Genomic DNA, 25,928 nt, shown 5'->3' with positions numbered 1-25,928 from the left:
TAATTAAAAACATTAAGGCTTTTAGGTGATTTGTAAAAACAAGAGGATGCCTCTAAGATACATTAGAATACATTTCCCAGATAAAAAATAGGAAACGTAATATGTTATTCGAAATTAGTCGGAAACACTACATCACGGGATTGAGCACTCCAACGCTACAGAGGCAGTGACTTCTCGTGAGGGTCCTAACCCAGAAAAACCCATATATATAAGTAACCGTAATTCTACAGCTGCATAAGACGTTATGACAGCGACTTATAATGAGGGGCCCTAATCTACAGAAGAATGGAACATATGTTAGTAACCATAATAGCACTAAAGACTCAAATCCGGCAAAATGACACCACGCAGACTGGTCGCCACAGTCTACTGGTAGCTGCTCCCACTCCCGCTTGTTTTGCCACGGCGACACCGGGCACAGAGCAGGCACCGAGGCGGTGGCAGCCAGCGGACGCACGGCAGAACGAGTTTGTAAGGGCCAGTTTGTTTCCTTAGTTTTTTTTTTTAAAAGTCTCTATCACATCGAGTATTTAAATAATAATTAGAAGTATTAAATATAGACTATTAATAAAACTCACCTCATACTCTGGACAATTTCGTGATACGAATCTATTAAGCCTAATTAGTCCATGATTAACGAATATAATGCTATAGTAAACATTTGCTAACCGTGGCTTAATTAGGCTTAAAAACTTTATCTAATAAAAGTCTTTATTTGTGTAATTTGTTTTGTTATCGGTCTACATTCGAGATGACAGGGACTAAAACAAGCACTGATCCAGACAGCCACTAAATCCAGCAGGGCACCGGCGATTCTAACGAACTGAACTGACAGTGCGGATCACGACGGGGATCAGTCAAAACACACGCACCAAGCACGTACTCCACTCCATACCGCCGCCGACCGTGGGCACGCATCGCATGCATGGGCGTGCCACTTTCAAGCCAGTGGAGTGACGGCTAACCAGGCCAGCCAACGCAACAGCATTCCATGGAGAAGAGCGTCCGCGCCACCGTGCCGCTCGCTGCCTTGGCACTCCTCGCCGTCGTAGCGGCGGCCGCCGCCGCGCAGACCGACAGCCGAGACGGCCCCAACAAGCCCCAGACGGCGCCGCTGCCGACGACGACGACAGGTGGCCATGCTGATCGATTAATCAACGAGAAGGTAATTTAATTGTTCGCTCGATCGCGTGACAGACGATCGAGTGCGTGCGAGCGATGTATGTTCGCCGCGCAAAACCACTCGTACGCCGGCCACGCTGCTGATCGGTGCTGCGTAGCAGGTGACGCGAGGCAAGATCGAGCGAGCCCTGGCTCGGTCCCGGTCGGCCATCCGCCGGGCGGCTCGCGCGGCGCCGCCGTCGGACGAGAGAATCCGCCGCCGCGGCTCCAACCTCGCCGGCGACGATTACGTGCCGCGCGGCGCCATCTACCGCAACGCCCGTGCGTTCCACAGGTAACATCGTCGATCGATCGATCACTTACATATCTACGTTGTTAGAAACAAAGGCACAAACGAGACACGAATTTAACGTGGAAAACCCTTGCGGGAAAAACCACGGGCGCCAACCGGCAATAATCACTATGAGGATATGATTACAATGCAGGGGAAACAATGAGAACTCTTTTCTTCCCGTGCAGACTACAAGAGTATATATAAGGGGAAAATCTAAGAGTCCTAGTAGGATTAGGCGAAAGAATCCTATTAGGAAACTAATCCGACTCCTAGTAGGAAACAACTGGGAGAAACCTACTAGGAAACTAATCCGGATATAATTCCAGTTACAATTCGGATCACATATTTAACAATCTCCACCTTGAGACAAATTTCCTCTTGTAGCATTAAAATCATCAACCACCAATATACACCTCACAGGTCAAATTGATTGCGCGCCAAATAGTCTCTTGGACTATACCGTAACACCAACCAAGCTTGAGCAAAGCTCAAACTTAGTGGCAGGAACTGACTTTGTCATCATGTCAGCTGGATTATCATGAGTACTTATCTTGCATACCTTAACATCACCATCAGCAATAACACCTCGAATAAAGTGATATCTGACATCAATGTGCTTAGTTCTCTCATGAAACATCTGATCCTTTGTAAGGCAAATTGTACTTTAACTGTCACAAAATATATTTATGCAAGACGTAATTCCACAAAGCTCAGTATACAAGCCTCTGAGCCAAATAGCTTCTTTGCAAGCTTCAGAAATAGCCATATACTCTGCTTCAGTAGTAGATAAGGCAACAGTTGCTTGCAAACTTGCCTTCCAACTAACAGCACAGCCTCCAATAGTGAAAACATAACCTATAAGCGATCTTCTCCTATCCAAATCTCCAGCAAAATCTGAATCCACATAACCAACAAGTCCATCTCTAGACGTTCCAAACTGCAAACGAGCATTAGAAGTACCACGCAGATATCTGAAAATCCATTGAACTGCTTTCCAATGCTCTTTGCCAGGATTAGCCATGTATCTACTGACAACACTCAATGCATGTGATAAGTCAGGACGCGAACATACCATGGCATACATAAGTGAACCAACTGCTCTTGAATATGGAACTCCAGACATGTACTCAATATCAACTTCTGATTGTGGACAAAAATCTGAAGATAATCTGAAATGTGCAGCTAAAGGAGTGCTTACTGGCTTTGCATCATGCATATTGAAGCGACGAAGGACCTTTTCAATATAACCTTTCTGACTAAGATACAACTTGCCAGATCGTCTTTCTCTGGTAATTTCCATACCGAGGATTTTCTTTGCTGCACCTAAATCCTTCATCTCAAACTCACTACTCAGTTGTGCCTTCAATTTTGCTATCTCTGATTTGTCTTTTGTAGCAATCAACATATCATCAACATAAAGAAGCAGATATATAATTGAACCATTAACCTCTTTAAGATAAACACAACTATCAAATTGTGATCTTTTGAAATTCTGAGAAAGCATGAAAGAGTCAAATCTCTTGTACCATTGCCGAGGTGATTGTTTCAACCCGTAAAGGGACTTATCCAACCTACAGACAAGGTTTTCTTTACCAGGAACAACAAAACCTTCCGGTTGCTCCATATAGATGTCTTCTTCTAACTCCCCATGTAAAAATGCAGTTTTCACATCTAATTGCTCTAGTTCATAATCATGTATTGCAACGATACCAAGTAAAGTGCGAATTGAACTATGCTTCACAACTGGGGAAAACACATCATTGAAATCAATACCTGGAATCTGGCTATATCCTTTAGCAACTAACCTTGCTTTATATCTTGTCCCATCAGTTGGAGATATACCTTCCTTTCTTTTGAAAATCCACTTGCAACGGATAGGTTTCTTCTCCTTTGGCAATTCCACCAATTTCCAAGTATGATTCTTTTCAAGTGACTCCATCTCGTCATGCATGGCAGCTATCCATCTATTGCTATCGGCAGAAACAATAGCCTCAGAATATGAAGAAGGTTCTGCATTACCTTCGATTTCTTGCGCCACACTCATAGCATAAGCAACTATGTTCGCTTCTTCGATCAATCTTTGAGGGGCTTTAATATTTCGCCTAGCTCTGCCTTGTGCAATAGAGTATTTTGGTGACTGCTCAACAACAGAAGAGTCTGACTCTTCAATAACCGGTGCATCTTGGTTACTAGCAATATTCTCTTTTTCTGGTACATGTACTGAACTGATCAAGTGCTCCACCTGCACGCTTGCTTTCTGCTGACTCTTTACAGGAACATTAGTAGAAGATTTATCATTCAACATAACTGTTTCATTGAAGATGACATTTCTACTAATCACAATCTTTTGGGTTTCAGGACACCATAACTTGTAAGCTTTCACACCAGAAGGATAACCAAGAAATATGCACTTAATAGCTCTAGGCTCCAATTTACCGTTGTCAACGTGAGCATAAGCAGTACAACCAAATACTTTCAGGTCTGAATAATTAGCTGGGGAACCAGACCACATCTCAATTGGAGTCTTCTTATCGATGGCATAACTGGGTGAGCGATTAATAAGATAACAAGCAGTGGAAGCAGCTTCCGCCCAAAAACGTCTAGGTAAACCTGCATTTGACAGCATACAACGGGCCTTTGAAATAATTGTCCTGTTCATACGCTCAACTACGCCGTTCTGTTGAGGTGTATGAGAAACGGTGTAGTGGCGCACAATGCCTTCTGACCTACAATATGATTTAAATTGCCTAGAACAGAACTCCATCCCATTATCAGTACGAAGGACTTTCACCTTCCTTTCAGTCTGTCTTTCGACCATAGTCTTCCACTCCTTAAATACCAAAAAAGCTTCAAATTTGTGCTTTAGAAAATAGGGCCAAACTTTTCTCGAATAATCATCAACGATAGTCATCATATAACGAGCACCTCCAAATGACCTCTTACGAACAGGACCCCATAAGTCAGAATGCACATAATCAAGAATACCTTCAGTAGTATGTGTGGATGTGGTAAACTTCACCCTCTTGTGTTTGCCAAAGATACAATGCTCACAAAATTTCAACTTTCCGATGTTTTGTCCATCTAGTAATCCTCTCTTGCTCAATTCTGCCAAACCAATTTCACTCATATGCCCGAGACGCATATGCCAAAGATCGGAATTTGATAATGAATCGGTAACTGCAGCAACATTACCTACTATCGTAGTACCTCGTAGATGGTACAAATCGGCAGTTTTAATATCAGCTTTCATCACAACAAGAGAGCCTTTTGTTACCTTCAAAATTCCGTCTCCACCGGAATATCTGTACCCTTTGCGATCAAGAGTAGATAAAGAGATGAGATTTCTCTTTAAACTGGGAATATGCCGCACATCTGATAATGTTCTAATGCAGCCATCAAACATCTTGATCTGTATAGTACCAACGCCCGCAACTTTGCAGGGCGTATTATCACCCATCAAAACATTACCACCTTGTACAGGTTCATAGGTGGTAAACCAATCCCTATTAGGGCACATATGATAGGTGCATCCAGTATCAAGAAGCCACTCGTCACTGGTTTGTACACAACCAGCATAAGCAACCAGTAATTCTGCATCTGGTTTATTATCAGTAGCAACTGCGGCTTTACCTTGCTCTTCTTGCTTACCTTTCGATTTATAATTTTCCTTGTGCTTTTCTTTGTTCTGTAGCTTCCAACAATCGGAAATATCATGTCCACCTCTCTTGCAGTATTTGCATGACTTATACCTGCCTCTGGATTTTGATCTCCCGCGGTAGCCACTAGAACTTTTGTCTCTTGATTTGTTGTCTGTGTTCTTCCCTTGTTGCCTGCCCCGAACAACCAAGCTTTCTGGTTGTGAGTTAGATCCTTCAGAAGGTACCATCTTCTTCATCTTTTCTTTGGCATGAAAGCATCATAAACTTCTTGCAAAGTTAGAGTATCACGACTATACAAGATAGTATCTCTGAAATTTGCATATGAGCTAGGCAATGAGCACAACAGAATAAGGCCTAAATCCTCTTCATCATACTTTATCTCCATGGACTCAAGGTCAGCAACAATTTCCTTGAAAGTGGAGAGATGATCCATCACAGACTCATCATCTTGCAACTTGTGCAGAAATAACTTTTGCTTCAAGTGCATCTTGCTGGTTAGATCCTTTGTCATGCATATCTGTTCCAGCTTCAACCACAGCGCGGCAGCTGTCTTCTCCTTAAGCACTTCCTGCAAAATATTATTGGATAGATGAAGATGGATATATGCCATAGCCTTACGGTCTCTCTTCTTCTCATCGTCGGACCAATCATTTGTCCTTTTGTTGTTGAATCCATCAAGTGCATCATCCAGATCTTGCTGTGCAAGAATTGCACGCATCTTCACTTGCCACAATGAGAATCTTGTGTCTCGGTCCAAAAGAGGTAGATCATACTTTAAACTCGCCATTGGGAATAAATCCTGAATCTGTTGGTATTAATATGTTGAACCCAAGCAGATACGCGAAACTCCAGTGCTCGGAACGATGCACAATAGTTGATCTGACAACTTTTGGGCACACAAGATCGGGTAAATGTAGCAATTAAATCTGGAAAGAAAAACGATACTGTTACTGTAGCTGTACTATAGCTGCTACAGTAGCGTGGATTGGACGGCACGATCTGATGGCTTGTCCTTGGAACGATCAATTTTTCTCCTGCGTGCGTGTGTCTGCTCCTTTCTTTTTCTTCTGTGCGGACGCGACGTCGAGTCGGAGTCGCCGCCGATTCCGACCTGATCTCGACGGAACGGCGATTCTGTAGATCGCCGGAAAAAAGCCCGGTCAGCGGTAGCAACGTAGCGTAGATTAATCTTCGCTGCTCTGCCATGAACATCTGATGTCCTAACTAAGAGCAAAGAATTGTACTTCCATCTTTTCGTTTCGAGACAAAATTTAAACATTTAACCTTAAATTTTGAGTTAATTTAGAGTTCTTTTGTTATATTTTATTTTTTAGCCTTAGCTTTTAGATAATTAATAATATGTATATGAAAAAATTTTATTCATAAAATATTTTCCGTTTATAAATATGTTGTTCAACAATCACCTCTTATAATCTGCATGCATTTGCGATGTATAATTAATTGACGATAGATGGATGGATGGATCAGGAGCTACGTGGAGATGGAGAGGAAGTTCAAGGTGTGGACGTACAGGGAAGGGGAGCCGCCGGTGGCGCACCTCGCGCCGGGCACCGACATCTACTCGATCGAGGGGCAGTTCATGTACGAGATGGAGGACCGCCGGAGCCGCTTCGCCGCGCGCCGCCCCGGCGACGCGCACGCCTTCCTCCTCCCCATCAGCGTCTGCAACCTCGTCCACTACGTCTACCGCCTCAACGCCACCGGCAACCTCGCGCCGCTCCGCCGCCTCGTCGCCGACTACGTCCGCGTCGTCGCCGAGCGCTACCCTTACTGGAACCGCTCCCGCGGCGCCGACCACGTCATCGTGTCATGCCATGACTGGGTACGATCGATATCGCCGTGCTCGACCGATCGCTAGCTCCCGAAATGCATTCGTGTGTGTGTCGAGATCATCGATCATTGACGCTGAGTTCGCCGGTGATGTTTCTGTACGGCGGTGCAGGCGCCGATGGTGACCGGGGCGGACACGCGGCTGTACGGCAACGCGATCCGTGTGCTGTGCAACGCCAACACGTCGGAGGGCTTCAGGCCGCGGAAGGACGCGACGCTGCCGGAGGTGAACCTCGCCGACGGCGTCCTCCGGCGCCCGACGTCCGGGCTGCCGCCGGAGAACCGCACCGCGCTCGCCTTCTTCGCCGGCGGCAGGCACGGCCACATCCGCGACCAGCTCCTGCGGCACTGGCGCCTCGGGAGGAGGGGCGACGACCCGGACATGCGCGTGCACGAGTACCTCCCCGCCGGCGAGGACTACCACGCGCTGATGGCCGGCGCCCGCTTCTGCCTCTGCCCGAGCGGGTTCGAGGTGGCGAGCCCGCGGGTGGTGGAGTCCGTGTTCGCCGGGTGCGTGCCGGTGATCATCTCGGAGGGCTACCCGCCGCCGTTCAGCGACGTGCTGGACTGGGGCAAGATGTCGGTGGCCGTGCCGGCGGCGAGGATACCGGAGCTGAAGCGCATCCTGGGCCGCGTGTCGGAGCGCAGGTACCGGGTGCTGCGCGCCAGGGTGCTGCAGGCGCAGCGCCACTTCGTGCTCCACCGCCCCGCGCGCCGGTTCGACATCATCCACATGGTGCTCCACTCCATCTGGCTCAGGAGGCTCAACGTCAGGCTCCCCTACTGATCGCCGCCGCTTTACATATCTACACGCGCACTGTACCTGCCTCGTGTGTTTTGGCAATTTCAGTAGGTTTTTGGCAAGAGTTTATACTAGTCCATGATTGAATGAATGTTAGGTCACTCCTTTTTCGTTCCATTTAAGGATGTGTACTGTTAAGATTTGCAAATAACTCTCAATATAACCCCACAGTAGCCTCGTTTTCACCGATCAAGCATGATGTATGGGGTCGATTGTTTGGCTTCTAATAGAAAATGTCCAATGATATTTGCAAACAAAAAAATAATACATGAATAAAATTTTTATAGTATTTCTAAAGATCTAAAAGCCATGAAAAATAAAGTTCGGTGAATAACTTCAAAATCAACTTTATTTTAAGGTTAAAAAATCATAAAGAAAAGACTAAATTTGTTTTTTAATAAACTAAAATAAAACTGTGGTTGCCATCACACAATACTGTTAAGAAATGATGTACTCTCAGGTTGCTACATTTCATACTTTCGTTGATTCATTTGGGCAGTTCTCGCTAACTTGTTGACATAGGTAAAAGGGTTAACGTTACAACTGAATCAAGGCGCAAACAGTTGACGAGGTTCAGTGTCATAGTTCCATTTAAACATCAGTAGAGTAGAGAGTTCTGTCAGTGCCCTTGGGCTAGACCGAAACGTGTTATTTGCAGCTGCTACTACATGTTTCGGCAACTTTGATAAGCAAGACTATTTACAGCAAAATCGTGCTTGCAGGGAACTCCAGAGATGGTCGTTTTCGCTCTCCAGCACCTGCACATGGCAAAAGAAACATCACAAGATGAACCTTATCAAGCTGAATTATGCGGCTGAAAAAATATATATAGCGGTTATAGCATATGAAAATCAAATCGAGTGTAAACAAGGGCAAAGAGACAATCTTGGGATTATCAAGAGACTTACTAGATCACCATCTGCTGAACAGAACACTTTGTACAGTTCAACAAACAGGTAAATACTCCCAATAAACCTGAAGTAGCTGGCTGGCGAATATCACTTTCTCGTCTTTGCAGTGCCCTCAAGAACTCATCTGCGCTTAGGCTCCCATCCTGGTTTGCATCGAACACATGGAAAATGACGTCCACCACTTTATCAGTCAAGTCCACTCCACAAACCTATAAAACATTGTTGCAAGAGTTAATCAGAAAATACATCCAAATTAAGTGGGTACCTTGGGAAAGTCCTAAAGACCTAGCTGTTCAGTTAGCACATGGCGCTATCTATATGATGGAAATATGAAACAAGTCAGTGATAGTTCAAAATGCTTAAGAGAGGACTTAAATTGAAACTAGATGATTCATATCTCATGACATATCAAAAGGAATAAACAGAATTATCAAGAACCTTACATGATTTGCTGCACGTTTTAGATCCTGCTTGGTCAGCAAACCATTTATTTTGCCATAACTGAAGATTGCCATTGCGAATGGTTCCAATTTTCGCCGCAGATCAGCAAAAGCCTTGAATTCCTGAAGTTCAGGTAATAATGATGATAGGCATAATAAACCCAACCAAAGAACTACGATAAGAATGTCTAGATATCAAATTGCCAAACCTCAAAGGTAACACGCAAATCCTTGAGATCAGGATCAACATCAAAATCATCAACTCTGTCAATTAGCTTATTTATGTGATTCATATCAGCAGAAGCAACCATGGATAATGCAAAGTCCTTCACAGATATTGTCTTGGATGATTTGACATCATAGTGACTGAACTCCAAGCGAACAATCTGCACATAATTGAATAGGGATTAGATATACTGATGGGAAACCAGACCACCAGAGGTAATACCATAATAACAGATTAACAGGGCAGAACAAGCTCACTAATTATGCTTTTAACACAGCAAGAACTTTCATGCTTTTGCTTAATAATTTAATGACGTTTATAATCTCAACATTATGTTTCTTTGTTGAACCTATTTTTGGTTCTTGAGGTATTTCTATAAGCTAAGCTAGAACAAAATGATAACTCTCCAATTACACTAGAACAATACAAAATCGATCAATTTAGAGGCATTGAACAAAAAGAAAACAATGAATGTGGATGCATTGAACGTTGACCTTTGCAAGGTGTTGTTTTCCCAAGACAAAGACATCTCAAAATACAAAAAACAAGGAAATGAAGCAAATGTTGGATTTGTATAGTTGTATTAAGAATGTGGATTGCTGTGGTGTCAGTTCCTCCCTTATTTTACTTCCTTTTATTAACATTGCTTTTCCAATACAAGCGGTTGTACCATATACTCTTCTAGGCTTCTAGCTAGCTTAAGTGGTGTCTGTGTATCTCGTTTAACGTCTAGTTTTAAATCAAATAGCATATATGAAAGTTAACCAGCAAAATCTATAAATATAACCTACTACTTAATTGATTTTCTTCCTGGAGGGAACAATGTAATGGAGAAACTCTTTTTGTGCTTTGTACAATATTCATGACAAGAACAAAAATTGTTTGTGTGCCTCTGCACAACATGCACACGCACACAAAATGGGCAGCTTTGGTCCACATAACTTATTTAGCTTCTAGCTCAAGTCTCAAATATTGCATCAAGCCATCAACAATAAGATAGTTCAGAAGAAACGAAGGATGGAACTTTTAGAAAAAATCACCTCATCGTGCAATTGCTTCAAAAAATCAGAGAACGTATCATAGTGTAAATGGTCATTCCCATCCTTGCCAAAGAAGTACTCAACCAGTCCACCATTTTCCACCGATTGACCAACTTTAAGACCAAAACGTAAACCATCCCTGTGGGCAGCTCCTTGCCTATTATAGGACCGCATCAACGTCATTACTTTCTTAAACTCTTCTTTGTCTATTTTCCTGAGAAGTTCAGATAGTAGATTAGAGTAAAGAAATAGCATTTAAAAGTTTGCCAGATTTTGTTCATACCCTTCTTTACCATCAAATTTACAAGTGAGATGATTGAGCATGCTCATAAAAGCAGGTCTTTTCTGGACCACAAATTTAACTGCACACGAATTGTCACATGTAAAAAACACTTGTGCACAAATAAGACAGTAATCCTATACAAAAAGGTGATACCATTAAAGGCTTCAGCAAATAACGATGTTCAAAATTACTGAATACTAGGGAGTAGGGTTTGTCAAATCAATCTTATTTAGTTCCCGGAGGCTTTGCAAGAATGTTATATAAATACTTATTAATTTATGATATAATTTCTCGTACATGTGTATAAGCTTGATAGCTTAATGATCCATCAGTGACAAATGTCATTAATTTGTTTGCGGGACTCCTAGACTCGTATGGCATAGGCTATGGAGAAAAAACAGATTATACCAGAATGATGCTGCACAAATATGGTTAATGTATGGATGTGTAAATTCTTCAGTTCTCATGTGTAAGGCCATTCTATCATGACTGGGTGCTTGGGAGTTTTTCATTTTTCAGAAATCAAGTAATTGTTTTGAAAGTCTGGAGCAAACCATGGAAGTTTGGAAAACCATGGAAGCAGTTGTTAGCCAATGGAGCAAAGATGCCTTGTGGAAGTGTGGAAGTCTGGACTCTGGAAGTTCTTTACAAGGCTTTATCAAGTCCATTGAAGAAAAAGGAAAATGTGGGGATGCTTTTTCTCATGTGTCATTAGCTATTATAGATTATGCATGCCATCATAATTAAACAAACTTCAGTTAGTATAAACAAATGAAGAGACTCGTTAATGAAATATACTTCAAACAAAATTTGCAACTGAGGACATCTCTAAACAAAAATGGTTTAAGATGTGTGTATAACCATCTACATATGCATACAAATCTCAAGAGCATAGGATTTTATTACAATCAGGTCCAGTAGCTGGTGGATAGCTTACCCATTGTGGTCAAGGTCAAACATCTTGAAAGCTACATTGAAGCTCGATTCAGGAATGCTAAGCAGTGTCACAAAGAAAATGTACCTGTAAAGACAAGCAATTTCAGAAAATCCATCAAGTTACTTCCTCTTTTAATCAGCAAACCGATAAGAGAAACATAGAATGCAAATGTCAATACTAGTAGCACTCATATCCAAGCATGTGTCATTATCAGTTGAGATGACGACCTATGTGTATATATATGACAACTTCTCAAATTATGCATGTGTTTTTTTTTAGAGAAGGGTATTATGCATGTGTGGAGGGATAAAAGTATGATCCACATAATGCGTTTAGGGAAGGATTCGCACCCAATCAGGCTAGTACACAAACTGTTCTTTCATGACAGTAGAACCTAGGACACTTTATGTGCGTAGTGCATTACTACATGACAGTAATTGTGCCGGATGCAAATAATTCTATCTGGTACCGAAATTAGATACCACAGCTTAGGTGACAAATCAGTGAATCACTACTTACTCAGCGAAAGAGATGAGCCCATCTCCATTCGTGTCGAACAACATGAAAAATTCCGACGGGGAACAGTGTAACTCGCCAGGATTGCGCTCCCCTCTGAGCCTCCCTTCCCTGACGGCTTTCGATTCAGATGGCGGAAAAACGGGGACAACCGCCCTCATCAGGTCCGCGGGTAACATGTAAACTTCACCCTCTGGGTTCCGAACGGACGCGAAATATTCAAAGATCTTGCAGTAAAAACACGAAAATCATTAGTGTTAGAAACCAATAATTTGTCAGATCATGAGATGGATACACAAAGTTGCTCTGAATCATTTCTTATTTTTCTTTTTTTTTAAAAAAAAAGTTGCTCTGAATATGGCACCATGGTTACCTTTTCAGGAGGGCTGCGCGTCCGGATCCTCTTCTCGTAGTTGAAGAACACCCTTCTGCGATACGAGTCTACATTCGAAGAAACATCGTGACCAAAATCAGCATGCCGCTTGCATAATGGCGACCAAATTTGTCTCTTCCCACGCAAAATTATAGCGATAAAAAGAAAATTGTGACGAGACCAACTCGCTCTCCCGCAGAAAACGCGCAAAAAATCGCTCGCATTGCAAAAACCAACCTAAAACAACACGCACGAACAAAGTACAACCTCACCTCCAAACAGGAACCTGCGCCTCTCCTCCGGCTCCTCCTCCTCCTCCTCCGCGGACGCGACACCGCCGAACGCCTCCGCCGCCGCCGCCGCAGGCACATTCCCCACCTGGCCGGAGTCCGCCAGCGGCTGCGCGATCGGCGGCAGCAGCCAGATCCCCAGCCCAGACCCGGCCGCCACTGCCGCCGCCGCGGCCGCGCTGGCAGCCCTCGCTTCGCGGCGCGGGGCCGACGCCGCCGCGGAGGCGAAGAAGAAGGCGTGGGAGGATCCGAGCCGTCGGATGGCGGATCGGAGGGACGGCGCGCGGGTCAACGCGGCGGCCATGGCAAACAAATGGTCTTCGTGGGGAGGGAGGGAGGAAGCGGCGATGCGAGGGCGCACGGGGTGGGGCCTGGGGGCGAGCTAGGCCAGAAGAAGCCAGTAGACGGCGACACGCAAGGAATAGGAGGGAGATTAGGGAAGGGGTAAGCTTGCTATTAATGGCGTTTTTAATGGTGTGCTGCCCGGTTTTCTAGTGCGGGGAGGGGAGCCTGGAGGCTGGAACCATACACGCAGCAAGGACGGTGGGTTTCTTCCACTGGCGCGACGGAAACTGGGGTGATTTTTTATTTTTGAAAATTTGCAACCGTGTCATTATGATTTTATAAAATTAGAGATCTCAATGATGTATAGGATTCACATGAGTCAATGACATGTGGACCAAGAATGACATATTTACTATTTTGCAAAATTATAATAGCATCCTTACAATTTTTCCTTTTATTTATTAAATATTGGCATTGTCAAACTTTTAGTATGGTAAAGCATTTGTTCCGTTTCATATCATTTAATGTTTTTGTCTATGTCTAAATTTATCAATATATCAAGATATATTATATGTGTATCTAGTCAATACTAAAAGGTCTTACATTATGAAGCAGATGTATATTATATCTTCCTAATTTTATCAAAATTTACGAAAAATTGAATATACTAGGGTCTTTCCCTCGCAAAAAGTACATTTGTCGTTCCTGCTCTTTGACTCTACCAACAAAAATGTTAAGTTCTTTTAGCAAAATAAACAACCTATGTGGATGATGTGCATATAGGAATTTCCCCTTGTTTCTACTTAAAAGGTCCACTTTTATCATGAATTCATGTCTGACACTTCGGCTACTTGCCGTAATAAGATCTCTAGCAAGGAAAACTTATAGATTATTCCCGTTCAAGCCTTGTGAAAATTTGTTTTGATCTAATAAGTTATTATCATGTTAATCCCTTTATTAAATAATGTCTGGAGGGGATTTATTTTACATCTACTGTGATATGGAATTATTCCCCTTTAATCCCCTCCAATCCCTCCATCTCGATGAAAAGCTCATCGTTTAACTCACTCACATCATTTTGTTTTCTTAACTAGCCAAGCTAATGTTTCAAAATATTTTCCATAACAAGCTAGCTTGCGAGCTTATGAATTTGGTTTGTGACCCAAAAGGTTAGCAATCCAATTCTCCACTAGGTCCAAAACTAGGCCCAAAAAGAACAAAGTCCATACTACTCCAAATCCTAGTCCCTAGCCAATCAATCTCGGTCACCATCCTCGCCCTGACGCACATGCCACGATGGTCTTGTCTAACCACTTGCCAATCGTCATTTCAACTTTGCGCTCGTACCTGCTATTGCAACCTCGGTTGCTCCATCTCATCATCAGTTGCCACCTGGCCACCCACCGAGGATGAGAACTTTGTTTTATCCCACAAGCCATAGTTTTGTCGCCGGCCATTGTCACTATTCCTTTTCTTATTTATCTCATTTTGTGTTTGTCAGTTCTCACTTATCACTTAGTTTATATCTATTGCTTCCTAGAGTCCTCATGTGCCCTATCTCATTGTTGCACTCGTCATGGAGGAGGAGGGCATAGTAAACCTATAGGTGTTGTTGCTTACTTGCTTATTGAGTTGTTTCTTTTGCATAATTGATACTTTTAGTTCTATGGAATGTGGATGAATGGATGAGGAGTTGAGGATGATGGACCTTAATGCCTGAACCTATAGTTGATATTTGACTTGATTACATACCTATTGTTATATATTGTTTGTTCTACATTTAATTGGCGTTTTGGCTTATGAGCTGAACAAGCTAGCTCTAGTTGAGCTGAGCCGAGCTGGATATTATCCTTAAGCTAAACTGCACTGAGTTGAGCTAGCTCAATGTACAGCTCTAATCAACTTGTGTACATATCTCTCTCCACCATCGCATCCACAACTGTTGGGATTCAATCATGGTGGAGTAGGTCACTCGGCAATGCCACAAAAGCCATCTGTTCACTCTTGTTTTGATAGATCCAACATGATGCAATGTGTCTTGTGGGCATAGTCTTGTGACCTGAATTACTTGCACACTTCTCATTTGGTTCATCTAGGAGTGGCTTCAGATCTAGCACAATCTTGTAGGTCTAGCTAGATGTTTGTTGTCGCGATAATTTTCTGCTTGGATATAGACTTATAATTGGCCGTGAAATATTGTTTATATGAGTTGTATGATTTGATTATGTGGGTTTAAGAAGTTATAGGATATAGCATGATTTTGCTTTCTATGACAAGTTGGGTCAATCGACTTAGTTTATAAAAGAAAATAAATGGACTTACTCATCATCAAACAATTTTATTATAACATCTTATTTTATGCAAGTTTATCGATGTAACGTCCATGCTTAGTTAGCTCGCCATCTTATTTTAATGGTTGCGGCAATATTAGATTTTTACTATTGTCTTTTGAAGACTAAGAGGGATTTTCTAGAGTAGCATAAGGTTTTCTTATGTTAAGATTATGTGTATATTTTATCTTGTTAAGGATTAATTGATTCTTATATTTCTCCATGTGCTAAATTGTCAGTCATATCTTAGATCACTCCACAAGCAAAAGTGTGAAATCTGTCTTCATTTTAATAGCTGGTGAAATTTGAACGGAGGGAAACCAAAGAGTCTTCCAAGGTGATGGATGAGTCATCCATATATACAACAAGTGTGCAATCATATTTCAAACAAGATGAAGCTTTGAAGCATGGTAAGTGCCAAGGATTGTCACGCCAAGAAATTGCAGCGGAAAGAAAGGTAGACTAGCTCCAGCGGGTATGGCTCCAGTCCACAGGCAAAGCTTCGACGGTAGACCAGCTCACTCCTGAGAGTCTTCTCCACCAGACTCAACTTCTAACTCTGAAGGGAGAATTAAAGCAAGGCTGAGTACAAACCACCGTACTCAACAAGTAACACGGAAAAGGAGCAATAAATGATGCATAGAGATCATCAAGGGCAGGCTAGGGTTAGTTGCAATAAAGCAGCAGTTAAACAAATAACAGAGATTAAAATGAATAAAGGTAGTTGAATACATTAAAGGATAAGTAAATAACAGTTGTAAAATACCACAACACTGTCCAACGTTACACCACGTTGCAACAGGCCCAACCACTACTCAACGTTACATCACGTTGCTGTAGTCCCGAGTGAAAACCAGTTTACTCAAGTTATTAAAGGTTCACTAGTCACAGTGAAGCTGGGAGTTCGCCCGTAACCGTGGGCACGGCTATTCGAATAGATTATACTCTGATCAGAGGTGTACTACTATACCCACAAGACACGACTCCACTACACTTGAACGTGCGCCGACATACCACCATGGTATACCGGAAAGGAGACCGTGATAGGACCCGTCACATAACCCTCCCTATTTAATCGCACCGCACTTCAGGTTTCACCCCCTCCTTTACACCAAGTCGGGCAGTCCCCTCTTGTGCCTTGGTAGATCCGAAAGCATCAGAGACTTTCGTTACACCACGATTACCCGTCCATACTCCATCACGCCTACCCTTGCCTTGGTACGTCAAATAGTTCGAAGTCATGCTTCAAATCCCACCCTACCCATTTCGGCATGTGGTTAGCACTTAATTACTTCCAGGGTTTCCCGTGAATCGGTCCTTAATTGCCATGGGTGCGACTCTCAAAACCATGCACCCGCAGCCCACCATTATCAATATTTTAGTTAACATTAACCCAAATCGGGTAATGAATCATTATTACAGCTATTCAGAACTAAGCATAATTAAATGTGATCCCATGAGCTACTTGTTCTAAGCACGGCTAAGCATTAACCTAGGCCTAACTCTAATCAAGTTACCCTTGGTCAAGCATGAATAAAGTTGGATAATCAACGGTATAATAATAAGGATTACCCGACAAATAAATACAGTAAATACTTTAATTAAAACAATGCATGTTTGAATAAGCAAAGCAGGGAATTTTCAATAATGGGTTCAATATGATCAAAGATGAGTGCCACTTGCCTTGCTCTGGCCCCTGGGGTACTTCGGCGACGATCTCGAAGTAAACCGGCTCTTCGGCGGGGTCCGAATCTAAGCGACAAAGCACAAAAATAAATAAAACAGGCACAAACTCTACTGAAACATCAAAAGAAAGTATTTTTAATGGATTCTTGACAATTTTATGAATTTAATGAAATTTGAATGGGCCTAAACGGAGACTATATGAATTACTTATGAATTTTAGAAGTTTTCTGGGTTTTTTAACTAAACAGAAAAGTCCTAAATCAATTATTCCGCAATTAATGGGGCTGCTGACGTCAGCGAGGAGAGAGGAGGCGGCGCTGACGAGTGGGGTCCACCTGTCGATGGGAGAGAGGGGAGGATGAGGGGCTGATAGGTGGGGCCCGGGGAGGAGAGAGAGGAGGGAAGGGGTGGTCGACGGCTGACGAGTGGGACCCACTCGTCAGTGGCCCAGAGCAGAGGAGGAGGGGGAGACGACCACGGCCGAGAGGGGAAGGCGACACTGGCGACGCGCGAGCGGCGGTGGCGGGCGGAGACGGCGCGGCTCTGCGACAGCCACGACGCGACGAGCGCGACGGCGATAGCGTGACCGGCGGCAACAACGGAGATGGCGGCCGCACCAAGAGGAGGGCAACGGAGGATGGCGTCAGCACGGGGAGGAGGCGGCGACAACGCGCCGGGCTCGGCGGCGCTCCGGCGGCGGCGGGGCCACCACGGCGACGACGAGGCAACGAAGACGGCGGGCGGAGGGGCGGCGGCGACGCCCAAGGCGCGCACGCGCGCGGCGGCGACGGCGGCCTCAGCGACAACCTGCGGAGAGGAGAAGAGGAGGAGAGGGGAGTGGCGACAGCTCACCGGCGACCGAGGCGACGGCGGCAAGTCAACGAGGGCGGCGAATGCCGGATGACGGCCAGCGGCAAGGACGGCGAGGCGCAGACGGCGAGATCGATCGGTGGCGACGGAGCTCGGGCGTGGCGACGACGACGAGCGATAGAGAGGGGAGGAGGAAGGAGGCGCTCATCGGTGGCGGCGACGGTGCGGGTGAGTCGGCGAGGTCGAGGCGGAGGTGGTGACGCGGGTGGGCGCAGTCGATCGGCGATGGCGGCGGAGAAGGACAGCGCGGCGGCGGCGGCGGGAGCTTCGGGCGGAGAGGTAAAAGTGGGCGACGGCGGTGGGGATTTATAGCGCGGGGAGGCCGGCTAGGGCGGGGCGGCAGGTGGAGATCGAGTCGGGTGCGGCGAGGACTCGGCGGCGGCGGTTGCGACGCGGCGGCGGCGCGGGCGCGGTCGCAGGCGCGGTCGCTGACAGGCAGGCCCCGCCTGTCAGTGGCGTGAGGGAGGAGGGAGGTGGCGGCAGACTTTGCGGGCGCGGGCGAGCGAGCTGGGCCGGCTGCCAGCGGCCTAGGCGGAGGGGAGGCGCACGCAGGCGAGGCCGGCTCGGCTGGGCCGGCTTGGAGGGAGAGGTGGCCGGCTCGGCTGGACTGGCCCGGGAAGGAAGGGGGAAAAAGAAAAAAAGGAAAAGAAAAAGAGAGAGAGGAGGAAAATTGGATTTCAGCCCAATTTGAGAAGGAAGGGAAAAAGAAAGGAAAAAGGAGGGAAAAAGGAAAGCACTACTTTTGCTGAGTTTTAAATTAATTTATTTGGCCAAATTTTATACTTCTGCAATTTGAGTTTAAATCCTGTTAATTGATTTGTGAACCCCGATTTAATTAAATTAAGTTCTTTTAGAGGGATTTTTCCTGAGTTAATTAAGCCAATTGTTATTTACGGATTTCTTTTACGAACTTAGGCTTGGGACAAAACTCCGGGTGTGACAAGGATTTAGCGAGAATATTGCCTTAGAGATGATCATTGAAATGGCGGCAAGCCTATTGGAGGCCATGGGTGTATAAGATTTGTTTCGTTCTTACACCGACGTTTGGCAACTGTTGTATTTGCTTCATCTAAGATAAATACTCTCTTCATTTTATATTATAAGACATTCTGGGTTTTTCTAGATTTATCCATATAACAATATATATGTTATATATATATGTTGAGATTCATTAGCACACAGATGAATCTAGGCAAGATGAGAAAATCTTATAACATAGAATGGAGCGAATACAACACTAGTCATCTAAGTGGATCTTTCCAAAAAAAGATGTCTTATTCGTGTAATTGTAACTAAAAGAAGAGCACAAAGTGAAAGAAGCCCAATGAAAGAGTAACAGGTTTCGGAGAAACATTGACCTTGGTTTTATTATAATACTCATCTAGAAGACATTTTAGTGGCCCTGTTCATAAGGGAGCCTGTCGAGATGGCCTAGTTCAACAAGGACCTCTACTCCAATAGGTCCGACAGGGAGTCAACCTACCGAACTATGGGAGTTCAATAGGGGACACGGGTCTAGTAGGGAGGGAGCTTATCGAACCAGAGAGTTCGACATGACCCACAAGTCTAGTGTGGATGGATTAGGGAGGAAGTTCAACAGGGAGCTTGTCGACACACATAAATCGTGTTCGGTCCTCCCTCTTAGATAACTTATGTCCCTCGTTTTCCGCGCGCACGTTTCCCGAACTGTTAAACGGTGTATTTTTTGTAAAAATTTTCTATAAGAAGGTTGTTTTAAAAATCAAATTAATCTATCTTATATTTTTTTAATAATTAATAATTAATTAATCATGTACCAATCTATTATTACGTTTTCCATGCTAGGGTAAGTTAACTTACCAGGGCTTCAACGAACGCGGCCATAGTTCGACAAGGAGCTCTACTTTGATAGGTCTGGCGGAGAGTGAACATGCCAAACTAAGGGAGTTCGGCAGGGGCCATAGGTCTAGCGAGAGAGAGCAATTCGACAGGGCCCACAAGTCTTGTAGGGAGGGATCGGGGAATTCGAGAGAACCCATAGATCTAGCAAGGAGGGAGCGTGTCAAACTAGAGGAGTTTGACAGGGCCAACACATGGTGTAACTCGGTTCGATAAGACCATGTCGTTCATCCTCTATTCGGTACGGCATGTTGACCTTCCAAAGTTCGATTGAGTCATTTTTTAACATTTTTTCTCATGCGACATATATTTTTGAATTTTTTATTAATAATAATATTTTTTGTAAAGAAAATGCCGTGGAACAGACCCTCACCGTACCGGCCAACCTTGAAACCCTATGGAAACACGTAACCAAGCCATGAAACCAACCAAAGCATTGCTCAACAGTGACATGTCTCCGGATTTCCTGTGCACACACCTGAAGGAGACAACAGGATTACCTTCGTGGATAATGACATGGCACACACAAGCGCAGTGTGCTCTAGCGTGTGTCGTGGATTGTTTTATCCTTCTACCATCTCTTTGTGCTATAGAATGAGTTTTCAACCTTGGAGAGCAAGGCACACATGCGTACCAGGCAGATCGACCGGCCTGCAAGCTGCCAATCACCCATCAGCCCGTCGAGGTCGATCGCCAATGGAGCAGTCCTGGACGAGACGTACGTTCCGGACTAATCCTGAGCATTCCGGTATCTGTACTCGTAGCATGAAAAGTGCCTAGCGCAGTGTGTGAAACCACATCACTGTCCTCTCTGAATATGCTTGCCGTTCATAGATTTTTCAGGTTGAACCTAAACACCAAGTTACGTACCGATGAAATCACCCGGGAAAACTGCCAAAACGGCACTGATGGTAGCAAAGAAACACGCACAAAAGAGCAGGAGAGACCGAGATCTACAGAAACCATGCAGGTTACCTTCACGTGCAAGTCTCCACGTACCAACAGGCCGGTCCCAACGAGCAAGCAAGCAAGCAAACCAAAGCGCTCGTTTTAAGCGCTCCGGAGCCCTCCACGTAGTAATCTTATCCTCTCCAACCCCAAAACCCTCTCCTTATATATCCACCCATAGATCAACTGATCGATCAGCGCAACAAGTTGGCAAAATCACCTAGAGATCACAGCAATTCGCAGCTCGATTCATTCGTCACAGCGCGGTCGAGCGGCGCGCGGCGAGGCGATGGCGGCGGCGGCGAAGAAGAGCGGGAGCGAGATGGAGGTGGTGCGCGGGCTGGACGTGGCGCGGTACATGGGGCGGTGGTACGAGATCGCGTCGCTGCCCAACTTCTTCCAGCCCCGCGACGGCCGGGACACGCGGGCGACGTACGCGCTGCGGCCCGACGGCGCGACGGTGGACGTGCTGAACGAGACGTGGACCAGCAAAGGGAAGCGCGACTCCATCCAGGGCACTGCCTACAGGGCCGACCCGGCCAGCGACGAGGCCAAGCTCAAGGTCAAGTTCTACCTCCCGCCCTTCCTCCCCGTCATCCCCGTCGTCGGCGACTACTGGGTGCTCTACGTCGACGACGACTACCGGTACGCGCTCGTCGGCGAGCCCCGCCGGAAGGACCTGTGGGTCCTGTGCAGGGAGACGCGCATGGACGAGGAGGTGTACGGCCGGCTGCTGGAGAAGGCCAGGGAGGAGGGCTACGACGTCGAGAAGCTGCGCAAGACGCCGCAGGACGACCCGCCGCCGGAGAGCGACGCCGACGGCAAGGGGAGGTGGTGGTTCCAGTCGCTCTTCGGGAAATGATCGATGAAGGAAATAGTATTACTGCTACTTTCGTTTGCCTTTCTGCAGCTAGCACTGGAGAATAAAATGGACTTTGCAGTCTGTTACTGTATTAACTATAGCTATATCTATAGCTAGAACAGCGTGTGTTCTTAATTAAGGTGCATGATGTGTTTATAATGCTGTGCTTTGAAGGAACTAAAGGAGTTATATGGCCTTTAATACGTGTGGTTTAGTTCATGGGTTAATTCGTTAGAACTTTAACAAGTGTGCTGATGAATACCGCGCAAATAAAAATTAGATAAGTGATATTTGTCAGTATGTTGCAGGCTCTTCAGATCATTCATCCGTGTACCCGTTCTTCAGTAGTTCGGTGAGGGGAAACGTTTTTAAACTCTAAAAGGTGTCGTCTTTTCAACTGTTTATGAAAAAATTAAACGATATATTTATAAACAAAAAATAATTTATAAATAAAACTTATATATATTTTTTAGTGATTTAAAATCAAAGATTAAAAATAAACTACAACGAAAACCCCATCAACTCCAAATTTAAGGTCGAAAATTTAAATTTTGGTATGTAAATATAAATATAAGTTAGAAGATGAGGGTGCAAATAATTACATTTTTAAAAAGAAAATTAACAAGATAGATTAATACGTCGTTTATCACTCCATAAACGTATAAGTTCAAATTTTATTTGTGTAAATTTCAATAAAAATATGAACTTGGATATATTCATACTACTTAGATTAATTTGTTATTTTTGTTGCAACTGACTGGTGTCAAGATTAAGCTTATGCCTTAGTAGATTGATATAACATGTATTAATATATATTACTTCCTCTGTCCCTAAATGTTTGACGCCATTGACTTTTTATACACGTTTAACTATTCGTCTTATTTAAAAAATTTACATAATTATTAATTATTTTTATATCATTTCATTTATTGTTAAATATAATTTATGCATATATATAACTTTATATTTTTTTAAAAAATGGTCAAATATTTAGGGATAGAGGAAGTATCAATTTTTTTCTATAAGAATCTTAGCTATTTGGGTAACATATATACATGTAACAAGTAGACAACAAATTCACTTATTGGCTTATAAACAGAAGCACAAGCGAAAAGATATATGTGTAACAGACAAAGAAATTTAAACGCCAAACCAGAAACTTTGAACACGCACAATGGAACTTCGGATGGAGTGGAAAACAATATGAGCTTTCATCGAATGATTGCCTCCAATTTGAGGTAGTACATGGGTTGATAGGCACAGTACGGTCAACCCATCTTTTCACGAAATTCAAATTTTTAACTTTAAATTTGAAGTTTTTCACCTAACTTTATTTTTCAGTCATAATTTTCAAATCACTAAGAATATGTATATATATAATTTTTATTTATAAAATATATTTTATTTGCTAAATAAACATTCAATCACCCCATTTGCTTCAGGAGCCGCGATTGGGGGGGGGGGGGGGGGTGCAGCAAATAGGGGAGCTGTCCTGATACTCCGGGACTGCACGGAGGACTGGAGGAGCGGATGAGCAACGCAGGCATGCAGTACGTTACGGCCGGGGGGAAATGACGGACGATGAGGCCTTGTTTAGTTTTTAATTTTTTTTCAAAAATATCACATCGAATTTTTAGACATCTAAATAAAGCATTAAATATAGATGAATCAAAAAACTAATTGCACAGTAACAGAAGAAATCTTGAGATGAATCTTTTGAGTCTAATTAGTCCATGATTAGCCATAAGTGCTACAGTAACCAACATGAGCTAATGACGGATTAATTAGGCTCAAAAGATTCGTCTCGCGGTTTCTAGGCTAGCCGTAAAATTCGTTTTGTCATTCGTGTCCGAAAACCCCTTCCGACATTCGGTCAAACATTTGACGTGATATTTCTTCTAAAATTTTCTCAATCTAAACACCACCTAATTTGCCGATGAAAAACCTGACCTTGAAGGACCTTAGCCAATCAAGCCCGCGTCAAGCATTTCGAGGCCAGTACGTACGTTTTCTTTCCAAGAGCCTAGCCTAGCCAAGCATCCGAACATATATTTCTGATTCCCACGCTACTAAAAAGTGGGTATTCCCAGCTGGAAGGGAAAGTCTCCAATTAGAATTTTACCAATTTTGGGATGATCATGCCTTGAGGATTGAGATTAGCGTAAGTCACTATAGAAATTTTTTATCTTTAGTACTATTTGTTTTAGGAAATTTATTGACCCTTTCGATCGGCAAATAACCTCTCAATTCATGCGAATAACATCTTTGGCCTAGGAAGACTTGATAAGATGGCCGAAGACTAGCGAACATAGATGAAGACTTGGAAGATGGGCAAAGAGCATGGATACGGATGGATATCAAGAAGAGAGCATAGACTAAGGTTTTATCGTTGGTATGTTATCAATCATTGTTGACGCTGAAAATAATCTAACGTTAACAATCATGTGGAAGAGTGAAGACCTCGAGGCCAAAAATATCTAGGTAGGGCACTTGTGGATCCAAAAATAGATGGTAGGCCCATTTTAAATATAGTTGGGTCGAGGACTATTAAGGATCAAATAAGGAATGGTAGATGTAACCTCATAAATGCCCATTTATAAGGATAAAGATGTAAAATCACTTCGGCACCAAACCCTAGATCTGTAAATAGGGGTAGAGATGTAAAATCACTTGGATACCAGACTCTAGACTTGGGGACAGAGATGTAAAATCACCAAACCCTGACTTAGGGATATAGATGTAAAACCACTTGGACACCAAACCCTAGGACTTAGGGACAGAAGTGTAAAACCACTTGGGCATCAAACCCTGCCCTAGACTTAGGGGCATATATGTAAAATCACTTGGATACCAAACCCGAGCTGATTAGTGGGCCCTCGGGAATATAATGAACATATTTCTAATAATAAGAAAAAATAAAAATCAGGTCCAATTATCTTTTCATGGGATGTTGGAGTTACTATATCATGCCTTTTGCCCTTAATAATTGTTGTCTTCGGTGACACTATAGCAAAGTTATCTGTTTGCTCCTTCATATATCACATAAAACACGCAATCAACATCTTCTCCTCAAAAGGAAATTGTTGGTTAGCAAAACGAAGAAATTGGATCAAATGTTAAATTTAGGCTTATCCAGGCTCCAACCCATCCTAATCATACAAGCATATGCAACATGCTTTGGGTTATACAAGCTCATTGCAATGTACTAACATGTTACAAGTTAAAATAACAAACATGTATCCACTCTTGATCATCAGGTACGTTGCGATAAAAATAGCATGACAAGATATAAATGCTACATTCGGTCATCAATATTTAACACCTGCAATAATAATGACCATCTACGTAGTGTCATGTATTGTTAACTAGTGGGCTATCAGTTTATCATAGATTCTTAAATATGTTATTTACTTACACTGTTGATATTTTGGTAAAATAAGATGTGGTGACCGTTAGGATTTACACGAAACACTCGAGGAATTGAGCTAAAATGAAAAAAATATTCTTGGTTTGAACTATCATAGTCTTGACGACAAAGGATATAACCCTATCATGACCCATGATTGGGCCTAACCAACCAGGGGCTAGACCTTTCATGGGCTGCCTTTTCACAAAACCAATTTAGCATTTTGAATATTTGTAGGTCCCACACTCTCCGCAAAAGTTACTTGGAAGAGCCGATGTCTAGAGGAGCGATATACGTTATGACAAAATTGGTGCATTATTTATGATGGCTTCTTAGCAACCGTTGCACGCAATGACCGTTAGATCACGCCAATCTAAAGGCCCCGTTTTCTTTCCCGCTCGTATATATACCCTTCGTCTCGAAGCGTCGTCTTCTACCTCTAGACGCACCCGCACTCGTCATTATACCTCCTCCCAGTTTATATGCTCCGCTCCTCTATCAACATCGGTACCAACACCGGTACCTACCCTCTTAGTCCACGGCGCACCACCATCGTCGTCTCGTCATGCCGCCGCCTCTCGCCTCGTCGCGCCGCCGTCTCTCGCCTCTATCTCTACCGTCTCCGCCGTCACGTCGCGCCTGCTCCGACGAATCAATTTCATTTCCATTTTCCTTTTCCCCCTCTTTTCACATTGGCACAAGGCAGCCGCCGATGTACCTGGACCGTATTACGGCCCTGCCCATTTCGGCGGCCGTGGAGCACGTTTCCACAGCCAGCCATCCATCCATCCACCCGTTCTGTCCCCCGACGCTCCACTGGGAGCCGACGTACGGCCGAGATCGTCTCAGACAGCCGCCCGCCTCCGAGTCCCGTCCGCC

At 44.0% G+C, this 25,928-nt stretch overlaps 3 protein-coding genes across 3 annotated transcripts; 2 read left to right on the top strand and 1 right to left on the bottom strand.

Moving 5' to 3' along the window:
* The first annotated feature begins 841 nt into the window (after positions 1-841).
* On the top strand, positions 842-8,014 carry LOC102706721 (probable glycosyltransferase At5g20260). The gene is made up of 4 exons (XM_006647442.3): positions 842-1,165; positions 1,284-1,456; positions 6,604-6,958; positions 7,079-8,014. The coding sequence occupies exons 1-4, from the start codon at positions 992-994 to the stop codon at positions 7,751-7,753; spliced, it is 1,377 nt and encodes a 458-aa protein (XP_006647505.3). The 5' UTR covers positions 842-991; the 3' UTR covers positions 7,754-8,014.
* A 661-nt stretch (positions 8,015-8,675) lies between these two features.
* LOC102707378 (calcium uptake protein, mitochondrial-like) lies at positions 8,676-13,153 on the bottom strand. Its single transcript, XM_015833179.2, has 8 exons — positions 12,767-13,153; positions 12,495-12,562; positions 12,125-12,348; positions 11,606-11,689; positions 10,386-10,599; positions 9,329-9,505; positions 9,123-9,242; positions 8,676-8,888 (listed from the first exon to the last, which is right to left on the bottom strand). The coding sequence occupies exons 1-8, from the start codon at positions 13,086-13,088 to the stop codon at positions 8,676-8,678; spliced, it is 1,422 nt and encodes a 473-aa protein (XP_015688665.2). The 5' UTR covers positions 13,089-13,153.
* Positions 13,154-20,857: 7,704 nt separating this feature from the next.
* On the top strand, positions 20,858-21,844 carry LOC102706444 (temperature-induced lipocalin-1-like). The gene has a single exon (XM_006647441.3). It carries the CDS (start codon positions 21,071-21,073, stop codon positions 21,641-21,643), a length of 573 nt encoding a protein of 190 aa, XP_006647504.1. The 5' UTR covers positions 20,858-21,070; the 3' UTR covers positions 21,644-21,844.
* Positions 21,845-25,928: the final 4,084 nt, after the last annotated feature.

Source organism: Oryza brachyantha, chromosome 2, assembly GCF_000231095.2.
Source record: "Oryza brachyantha chromosome 2, ObraRS2, whole genome shotgun sequence".
In the NCBI taxonomy this organism is placed as follows: Eukaryota; Viridiplantae; Streptophyta; class Magnoliopsida; order Poales; family Poaceae; genus Oryza; species Oryza brachyantha.
This window is presented reverse-complemented; position numbering and strand designations above follow the sequence as displayed.